General features: G+C 52.5%; 1 protein-coding gene across 3 annotated transcripts in view; it reads right to left on the bottom strand.

Moving 5' to 3' along the window:
• Positions 1-8,887: 8,887 nt before the first annotated feature.
• The window catches only part of Dcakd (dephospho-CoA kinase domain containing), a 34,498-nt gene continuing 33,316 nt past the window's right edge, over positions 8,888-10,069 (bottom strand). For all 3 annotated transcript variants that reach the window (XM_052197745.1, XM_052197744.1, XM_052197743.1), the window contains one exon: positions 8,888-10,003. In XM_052197745.1, coding sequence (XP_052053705.1) covers positions 9,712-10,003 — 292 coding nt within the window. In that variant the 3' untranslated portion in view covers positions 8,888-9,711. The remainder of the gene's footprint in view (positions 10,004-10,069) is intronic.

Here is a 10,069-nt window from a genome sequence, read left to right as displayed (position 1 = left end):
TCTGAGTGGTCTAGGCTGGGCTTGAACTTGTGGAGACCCTGCCTTTGCCCCCTGATGACTGTGATTACACATGCACCAGCACACCCAGACTGTATGTGTCTTTGAGAATGTACAGAGGGTTAGGAATGTGTTCTACAGGCACCGTCCCTGGCCTTGTATGGTCCCTTATTCTTCCTAGCTGTGACAAACCTTTAGAAACCCCACATTTGGCCTTTGAGGGTGGGAGGGACCCCTTGGATACACAGGGTCTCCTAAGCCCCATTTGCTGGGCTCCCTATGGCTTCTAACATCGCAAGCTTTCCTGACTAGTGTGCAAAACACATAGACCAGGCCAGTGTGTGGTGGGGTCCTGGGGAAAGCCTGGTGCCTCTCCTCTCTCCTTCCTTCCTTCCTTCTTCCTTCCTTCCTTCCTTCCTTCCTTCCATCCTTTTCTTTCTTTCTTTTCTTTTTTGATACAGGGTTTCTCTGTGTGCCCCTGACTGTCTTGGAACTTGCTCTACAGACCAGGCTGGCCTCAAACTCACAGAGATCTACCTGATTTTTGCCTCCTGAGTGCTGGGATTAAAGGTGTGTCCCACTGACTGTCACCTGGTTCCTACCTCTTTCTTTCTTTCTTTCTTTCTTTCTTTCTTTCTTTCTTTCTTTCTTTCTTTCTTTCTTTCTTCTTTCTCTCTCTCTCTCTCTCTCTCTCTCTCTCTCTTCTCTCTCTCTCTCTCTCTCTCTCTTTCTTCTTTCTTCCTTTCTTTAAGGTTTATTTATTTATTTATTTATTATATGTAAGTACACTGTAGCTGTTTTCAGGCACACCAGAAGGGGGCATCCAATCTCAATCTCATTACGGATGGTTGTGAGCCACTGTGTGGCTGCTGGGATTTGAACTCAGGACCTTCAGAAGAGCAGTCAGTGCTCTTAACTGCTGAGCCATCTCTCTAACCCTCCTACCTCCTTTCTTAGCAGGACAAGTCTAAAACCAGGACACAGAAGACTCATGGACAAGCAACCCCATGTCCTCCCTGTGTCTATCCCATGTCTACCTCATGTCCATCCCATGTCTGCCTAGGACCTCTGTGACCTGAGATGGGCCAGCTGAAACAGGACCACTGCCACCAGGCTGTTCCCCTAGAAAGCCTCTATTGGGCAATTATAGTCCCTTGCCACAAAAGACCCCAACAGCACGAAAGGGGCATTCACCTTGGGTCTCAAGAGCACACCTTGGTCCTCTGCCTCCATAGGCCCCTTCCACTGCCTTGGGACAGGAGCTCCTGCCCTCTGGCTCCTTTTTCTAGAGCTGTGATGGCCCAGCTTAGAAGCCACTCGGCCTGTGTGGCTCCTGAGCCCTTGGGATGTGCCAAGCGGCATTAGCTGGAATGATGTTTTAGGGTTTCATTTTCGTTTTTCTGAGACAGGGTCTTGCTAGATAGGCCTGAAATTAAAAATCCTCCATGCCTGGCTCTTCCTGCTCTTTCAGGGCACTTCTGACACCGTCTTCAAATGCTGGTGTGAATATCATCTATGATTTTGTTTCTTACAATGACAACATCAATACACCATCCTATCCCGCAGACAGAGCTAGTCATGCATAGTCCCTGCACCCTGTAGAATGCTTTGTGTAATCTCACTGAAAAACTTTGAGGTGGGGAGAGCGGGTTGCCTACTTCTGCTTTACACATAAGGAGGCTGAGTCTCTGAGGTAATTGCCTTGGCCAAAGTCATATAGCTAGGTCAGGGTAGAGGACTACAGAGTTCAGAGTCAGAGGGTTCCTGACTCCAGAGCTGAGACAGAACAGGAGGTACCACTCCCTCCACACTAACATCAACCCACCGTGGTCCCTCCTTTTCTGTCGCCCCTCAGAAGGCACCTTTCTATCTCTGTGCTCAGGAAATCTTCCTTCCATGAGAAACAGCCTGTGGGGACCACTGCCTTTCTATCCTCTAAGGGAGCCAGGGTCTGATGTCACTTAGACCAGTGGTTCTCAACCTTTCTAAGGCTGTGACCCTTTAATATATATAGTTCCTCATGTTGTGGTGACTCACAACCACATCATCATATATATTATATTATGTTATCTCTTAAATATAATTATATGAAATTATATCAATTAATTGATATTAATACATTATTGTTATTATTTTGATTTTTTCAAGAAAAAGGGTTTTTTTTTTGTTTGGTTGGTTTGGTTTGGTTTTTCGAGACAGGGTTTCTCTGTGTAGCCCTGGCTGTCCTGGAACTCACTTTGTAGACCAGGCTGGCCTCGAACTCAGAAATCCACCTGCCTCTGCCTCTCAGAGTGCTGGGATTACAGGCGTGCGCCACCACTCCCTGGCTTCTTCTATAGCTCTTAAGCAACACGTGTGAAAATGTCATTTGACACCCTCTGCAAAGGGGTCACACAACCCATAGGTTGAGAACCGCTGCTTTAGCCCTTTTGGGCCTGTGATTTCCTTCATCAAAGCCCCGTGCCTTCTCCCCCTCCGCCCGCCATGAAAAGCTGACTCCTTTGTTACCTGCCCATGATGGCTGCAAGACTTAGCAGGCTTGGCTGAGGCTCCCTGGTACAGACGCACCCGCGCTCTCGCCCTGCCCTGCCCTTGCCGCCTTTAGTTGTGTTTGGCCCTGTAGACGAGCCATTGATATCACAGGACTGTGTCTTTAATTTCTCCCCCTGTCCGTCCCTGGAACGTGATAAAAATACCAGCATTGATCTTTTTTTCCCTTTCCCTTCTGCCAGGATAATGTTTACCCAGGTGTCAATCAGGAGAAGAATTTGGCTTCCTAATTTCTCTTCTCCTCCCCCGAGGCTGAGCATCTCCCGCCTCACACGGACACTGAGAAGGAATCAAGGTTACTAATAATCCCCCAGCACACACAGCCACCAAGAGCACATATATTAAAGTCACATATTGATTTATATTTTCGGGCCCCTCTGCCTTTCTGCCCAGCCTCAGCCTTTCCCTCTGCCAGGGGGAAAAAGAATTACATAGCTATATTTATCGCTAAGATGTTCAGCGTAAAAAGCATTGTGTCCGACAGTGATTCCCAACCCCCTCTGGTCCTCTTTGGGGGCATTTTTTTTTTAAAATAGTGTGGTATTATCTATCCATAAACATTTATCTTCTAGCTGTTGGTTCTTTACATTTTCTCTGAAGGCGGCAGTGAGAGACTTAAGGTAGACTGTCAGAAGGACTTTCTGATTTGATGAATGGTGGGCTACCTTCCTGGAAGAAAGGCTTTTGTCAGTGGAGGTGAACCTATTGAAGACAGGTTAGGAGTATGTGTAGAAAGGAGAGCAAATAGAGTCAATAACTTTGAGAAATCACTCAGCAGGCCAAGGGTGGTGGCCCACGCCTTTAACCCTAGTACAGAGACAGAAGCACGTGGATCTCTGTGAATTCCAGGCCAGTTAGTGCTATATTGTGGTGAGACCTTGTCTCAAAACAAAGACATCAATCGCTTAATAATAAACCAGCGGTCCAAGTAACGCATTATAATTAGAAGCTTGTAATGGGAGCTTGTGCTCCCATTTCACAGTTGGGAAAAATGAGGCTTAGAGGTGAATTTGCCTCTCACTGGGGGATCTGAATGCCACATCAACCTTGCTAACTTCAACTCCAGTTTCTCTTCCAAGGGTGTCTGAATCCTGCCCCTGAGAGGCAGGATTCAAGGCAGAGCAAAGATCCTGGCCAGGGGCGGAGGCGGCCGTGGGTATCGCAGGCATGGTATGGAGGGCCAGCTGTAGGCTAGGGCTACAGACTTCCCCCACACCGCTCATCCCACCCAGAGCCCCTGTCACTCTGTCTACTGTGGTGGCCTTTAGAAATGTCAAACTCTTGGACTGCAGTTTTCCCAAAGGACCCTGGGAATGGAAGCAGTTGAGTGTCAGAAGGAAGGGACTTTGGCTTCAAGGAGGCCCCTTCCTCGAACCTGCGAGGGCTCCCTTCACACCCAGCCCCGCCCTTTCTCCTCACAGAGGCCCTGGGAGGTGGCCCTATTTTACACAGGGAGAAACTGAGGCCAAGTAACTTGCCCAAGGGACAAGGCAGAGCCTTGTGTTTTTTGTCCCTGTCCTGATTCTGGCAGGCCCTCTGGTCCCCATAGTAACCTGAGTGAGGAGCTACTGGCCACCGTTTCTAGACTCCTGCTGATCCCGTATGCGGCTTTGGGTAGCTGGAAAAACAGTTCCTAAATGATCCTGAGGCACTTGGGCTAGGACAGAGCCCTGGAATCGTCCTGACCAGCTCTGATCATCCTCCAGCCCTGCCAGGGACCCTGGAAACTGGAGTCAACACATACACACACACACATACACACACAGCTGACTTTATTATTTTTTTTTAAAGACAGGTTGGCCTCAAATTTACTATTACTGAGGATGACCTTGAACTTCTGATCCTCCTGTGTGCACCACAAAAATGTAGCGATAACAGGCCAGAACCACTAGTTTTATGCAGTGCTGGGGATTGAACCTAGGACTTAACGTATAATGGGAAGCACTCTACCCACTGAGCTGCATGCAGCCCAGCAGAGGACTGTTATGTAAGGAACCTATAGTCCCCAAGCAGGACACAGCACTTCAGTGATGCTGATCTTGCCTGCTGAAGGTTAAGCCCTCTAATCACAGATGGAGAAACCCAGGCTCAGAGAAAATACGCTCCCCAAGATCATTCATCCGGTAAGTGAACTTGCTAGGACTGGGGCTAGGCGCGTGTCTGAAACTCCGACCCCAGGATATCCCCATTGTACAAGCTCAGAGGTGGCACCAGGGTCCAGACAGCGCAAGGCGCAGTGGGAATCCGCAATAAGAACTCTCTCGGGGAACTTTTCACATTGAAAATCTGTTCCCTGGCGGCCACGGGTGATGTATGGCTGGAGCTGATGAGAAACGTGCGGCGGAATGGAGACCGGCGGCGCGGGCGGCCCACGCGGGGGCAGCGCGGCATTGAGATTCCGCGGGGCGCGGGGGGCGGCACAGGCCCTGACATGGGCCAGGTAATTGATCTGGAGGTGCCAATTTGCAGCAACTAAATATTTGGTTTCTGCTTCTGCCTGCTCCGCGCTCTGCTCAAACAAACTTCAATTAAAAGCGAAAAGCAAGCGTGGGGAGGCAGTGCGCCCGGGTCCCCGCGGCAGGATCGATGGCACCGAGCCTGCGGGCTGCCGAGCGCCTAAGGCGGGCGGTAGGCACTTCCTTTCGAGGGCAGGATCGGCGGCGCCCTCTTTCGGATCGCCGAGCACTGGGCGCACGGCCCAGGAGAGACAGCGCCAGAGGGGGCACCTCAGAGAGCCCAGGAGCACCAAACCATGGTCACAAACAGAACCAGCCCAGACACCACCACCCCGATGTCTGAGCTTGCACACTACAACTGAGGCTTTGGTAAGAAGGGCTCCCTGGGCGCTGACCCTGCTGTTCCCTCTGCATCTTCTTCCAGAATCCTAGGTTTATCTTCCCTGCCCACGGCTGCCCATCTGTCTACCATCGAGTGGGCCAAAGAGCTGCAGGTGAAGCCTTTAATCCCAGCACTCAGGATGCAGAGGTAGGCGGCTCCCTCTGAGTTCGAGGCCAGCCTGGTCTACAGAGTGAGTTCCAGGACAGCCAGGGCCACACAGTGAAATCCTGTCTAGGAAAAAGAAAGTTGTAAGTGAAATCCACTCCAGGCCCACCTCCAGAGGAGAGCAAAGGTGAGGTTTTGGAGTTGAGAGGGGAAGCATCTGGAGGTGGAGGGTAGCTATAACTTGGAGAAAGGGATGGGCCACTTGTCCTGGTACTCTTGGGGTTCCAGATAAACAGTCACAATGGCTATTCACTGGGGACTGGGGTTCATAGACTAGTTTCTGCCCCTCAAGGATTGCTCAGTACTGTGTGGGGAATGTCCCATGGTGGAGAGGGAGCCCTTCAGCGGGGGCTGGAGACGGAGGCTGAGGCTCTGTGGCACAGGTTGCTGAAGGGTGGCTGAAGACATTTCTGGGGGGACTCAGGGAAGGAGGGAATGGCCTTGAAGAAGGGGCACCCAACTGAACACAGAGCTTGGCAGATGGGAGTGGAAGCCACTTGGTGTCCTTTCCCAGGAGTCTGAGGTGGGACCCCTGGCAGAGGGGTTGGGAAGGTGAGGAGGACCCCACCTCCCATACTTCTGTGGTCCACCTCTTCTGCACTGAAAGGCTGGATGCAATTTTTTTTAAAAATCCATTAACCAGCCAGGCGGTGGTGGCACACACCTGTAATCCCAGCACTCTGGGAGGCAGAGGCAGGTGGATCTCTCAGTTCGAGTCCAGCCTGGTCTACAGAGTGAGTTCCAGGACAGCCAGGGCTACACAGAGAAACCCTGTCTCGAAAAAATCAAATCCAAAAAACAAAACAAAACAAAACAAAAAACCCAAAAAATTCATTAACCAAGTCAGGCTATTCCAATCTCCCAAGCCTCCCCTGATCTCCCATGGGGCCATTCCTGAATTCCCCAGACAGCCCTATGCTGGGTCTCCTCGGCTGGGGCTTGTTTTGGTTTTGTAGGTGTGCAGGCCCTCAGAAAAACTAGGGTTCCCCTGAGTGCCACCCCGTCTCGTCTCATTCTCCAGTCCTCTCTGGAGAGACAGGCAAGGTCTCATCTGTGGTTTTCTATCTTTCTCATCTCCAGGCAAATGCCTTGAAGCACAAGCCTCACCCCAGGAATCATCCTCTTGACTGTTAGCCTCTGTGTTTCTCTACGGCTTGGGGCTCCAATCTCCCCACAAAAAAAGCCGAATCCAGCTCTGTGTGAGGCTGAGGAAGGACCCGGGGCTGGCGTCAAGAGCCTCCTGTCCTCCCCCTTCCTGCGCTGCCTGCCTGGGGTGTGTGCATGTGAGTGAGGAGCTGCTGCAGGCTCCCTGCCTTCAGCCTGAAGCCCCTTCCCTGCCTGCAAGTCGGAAGCCTGCTCCCTCTCCCGTCCCCCATCCCCCCTTCCCGAAGGGCTGAGCTGTGGAGCAGAATGATTTCCTGTAATTGGCCAGCAATCCAGCCGCCCGACTTGTTCTATCGACATGCTGGTTAGCTGGAAATTGTATTGGAATCTGAGTGATGGGGACGGGAGGGGGTGGAGAGCAAGGAGAGGGGGCCTTGGGTCCCAGCTGGGTGCAGCTGCAGCCGCCAGCCGCACTGCATTCTTCCCTCCTTGAGGAGAGCAGGAAAGCCACCCACCACATCTCATTACCTTCACTTGGCCTCTCTGGCCATCCATGCGACTCCCTCGCCTCCAGTCATCTCTGCCACCCACTCCTGGAGATCAAGTGCCTTTGTGAAACAAGGGACACTTGGGAAAAGACACTACCTTCCATCCGACTCCTCCCAAGCTTTTCTCTTGCCCTACCCCTCATCCCATAAGGAGAGAGAAGTCATCTTTAGAGTCGTCAGTTACGATGTATAACGGTGTTGGTACATGGCTGGGAATCCACAATGGTGCTCACAAGCGCTGGGTTGCACCCACCTCCACCCCCTCTGAAAGCCATGTAAACTCTGCCCTTACTTCACCATCACCATTTGCAAAGCTGGGAAGACTTGACACAAACCGTGCTTTGGTAAAGTGCAAAACCATTATTAACCTCAGCCAAGTTGGGCCAGGAGAGTGAAGCAGCTGTAGGGGCTGGCCGTATCCTTTAACCCTTGCCAAGAGGCGGGTGAGCAGGTGCCTACAGCACCCTACTGCTCAGCTTAGGGTGATGAAGCCCAAGCTAGGAACTGTGGCCCAGGGACTAGAGGAAGAGAGACAGGCAAGATCTGGCTGGGCAACTCAGACTGGTGTCTAACCCTGTAATCTTTAGTTCCTCTGAGACTGGGATTCCCAGCATGCACTACTGCTCTGAGATTCCCATCTGCGACTTTTAAATTTGTGCTCAGAATTAGAGGCTCCAAGGTGGTTTACTGCCCTGGGGCGTAAAGTTACAGGCTCCTGGGAGCAAGCAGCTTGGGCCCAGATCCAGGCTTGGGTGAGTGCTGCCACCTACTGGCCACAGGGGAGGACACCTGCTCTGGAAGTCCAATGAGCCAGCCTTTACCCCCAAAGCCACCTTAGCCAGTGGTCAAGAGGGGAGATCCCGAGGTCAGCTTCAGGGTGGTCAGGGCCAGTGCAGAGCTACAGTGACTTCTGCACACCTTCCAGACCAGCCTGCTCTCACGTTCTGCATCGTTTTAGATGTGGTTTAGAGGGGGGCCAAACAAGTTCTTGAATTCCAAGGTTTTAAAAAGTTTTTTTACTGTCCTGAACTTACCATGCAGAAACCAAGGTAAGGAGACAGAACTGGATCCCAGTCCTGGGTCTCCTGCTCCTCCTGAGAGGACTCAAAGTCTGCAGTTTCGAACCTGCACTACCCAACCCAAATCCCCCAAAGCTTTGCTGCTTGTATAAACTGTGTCTTGCATCCAGGGTTGTTTTCTCAATCGTCAGGTACAGGGCACTGCTGGGGTTCAGAACGTCTCCACTTTGCCAGGTTGCTGCTAGATCCCACCCACCTGAGGGACAGACAGGTCGGCTGCTACCTTGCTCCAGCTCTCACAGGCCTTCCCAGCCCTTTTATGCTGCTTGGAAATGCGCAGGGAGCTAATGAGCTCCTCTCCGAGGTTTAAGCAGCTCTGTGAAGGGGGCATTAAGAATGGCCACTGCTGCCTTCACATTAGTCACACTCATTTTTGGCCTTAATAGGCTGCCGTGAACAAGATCTACACATCAGCAGGTCTGCAGACGCCGGTTGGGAAGGCTGATGTCTGCACCGGTCTAATTGGGTTGGGGAAGAAAAAAGCAGACCTATGGCAAGTGAATGTGATCTCCCCAGCAGCTCCGACTCCCCAGAGGTGCACAGGACTCACTCGAGTCCTATGAGTGGTCCTCCCCAGTGGGAGCACAGGCCAAACGGAATTCAGTGGACATTTTAGAACAATTCCATTTATTGAGCACCAGTGGAGAACAGGCTCGAGTACACTAGTGTGGAGACGAGTCGGCCCTGCCATCTAGAGGCGCACAGTCTGGGAGAACCCAACCAGGTTACAGGTTATCCTATCTGGATTAAGATGAAACGGGAAGGTGATCTTTACAGCACCTAACTCAGTCTGGGGCTGCTGGTGCCTGACCTGGGGCAGCCGGGGCTACGACACTGCAGGCCTGGGAGCTTCTAGGGAAGGCACAGAGATAAGACAGCCTGGAGCCTGGGAGGGCCAAGAGCACGCGCTCAGAGGCAGCTGTGAGCAAGGCTCCACTAGAAGCTGGACTACTTGGAAGGGCCCTGCCTTGACCTAGCCACAGTGTGCCCAAGGGGAGACTCACACTGCACCAGGAGACAGTTCTGTCTGAAGGAGAAGGCCTTTAGTCTGGAAGGATGTGCTGTGGTCCACTAGGAAGTTTGTGGCCGTGATTCTCAGATGCTCTGAGAAGGTTCAAGCCCCAGACACTTTGGCTCCACAGTCCTAACTGTGGGGAGAGCCACAGACTGCTAACTGCTCTTTTCCTGCCACCGTGGATATTGTTCTGCAGGTGGTAGCTGGGGGTGGTCGGGCTCTGGGGTGGGGTGGGGTGGGAAGGGGTACATATTGTCAGCGGCTTCTTTTGCTGGGTCCCAGACTGGTTACACTCCAGAGCCGGCCCACCGCAGGGGCCAGTCTCAGAGCCAGAGTCAGAGAGAGTGTAGTGTTTTGGACATGGTACTGACTTAGGCCTCCCAGGAGGCCTAAGGCTCGCTGCCTGTGTACCCAGCTAGGGGGAAGGGAGAAGGTAGCGGGTGAGCAGGTAGAGGAGGCTGGCGATGCCCGCGAGGCCCGTCAGGAACCCGAGCCTCAGTGGCAGATACTCCATGGAGCGTTCCAGCTTGGCGTGCAAGAGGATGACCTGGCGCCTGGTGAGGCTCCACTCGCCCGAGTTGTCTAGAACATGGTTGGCCATGCGGGCCTTGTCCTTCAGGGGCAGCTGGGCATTGATCCTCGCCTCCGCATCCTCCCGGTTCAGGTTGTTCCGTTTCATCAGCCGCGCCAGCTGGGTATCGCGATCACTAAGGGAGAGCAAAAGTGGAATGGGTCCCAGCCTCCCTCTGACGGCAAGACTCGGGAGTGGGTAG

This window comes from Apodemus sylvaticus, chromosome 10 (genome assembly GCF_947179515.1).
Source record: "Apodemus sylvaticus chromosome 10, mApoSyl1.1, whole genome shotgun sequence".
NCBI classification, from domain to species: Eukaryota; Metazoa; Chordata; class Mammalia; order Rodentia; family Muridae; genus Apodemus; species Apodemus sylvaticus.
Note: the sequence above shows the minus strand (reverse complement) of the source record. Positions and strands in the feature narration are given on the sequence as shown.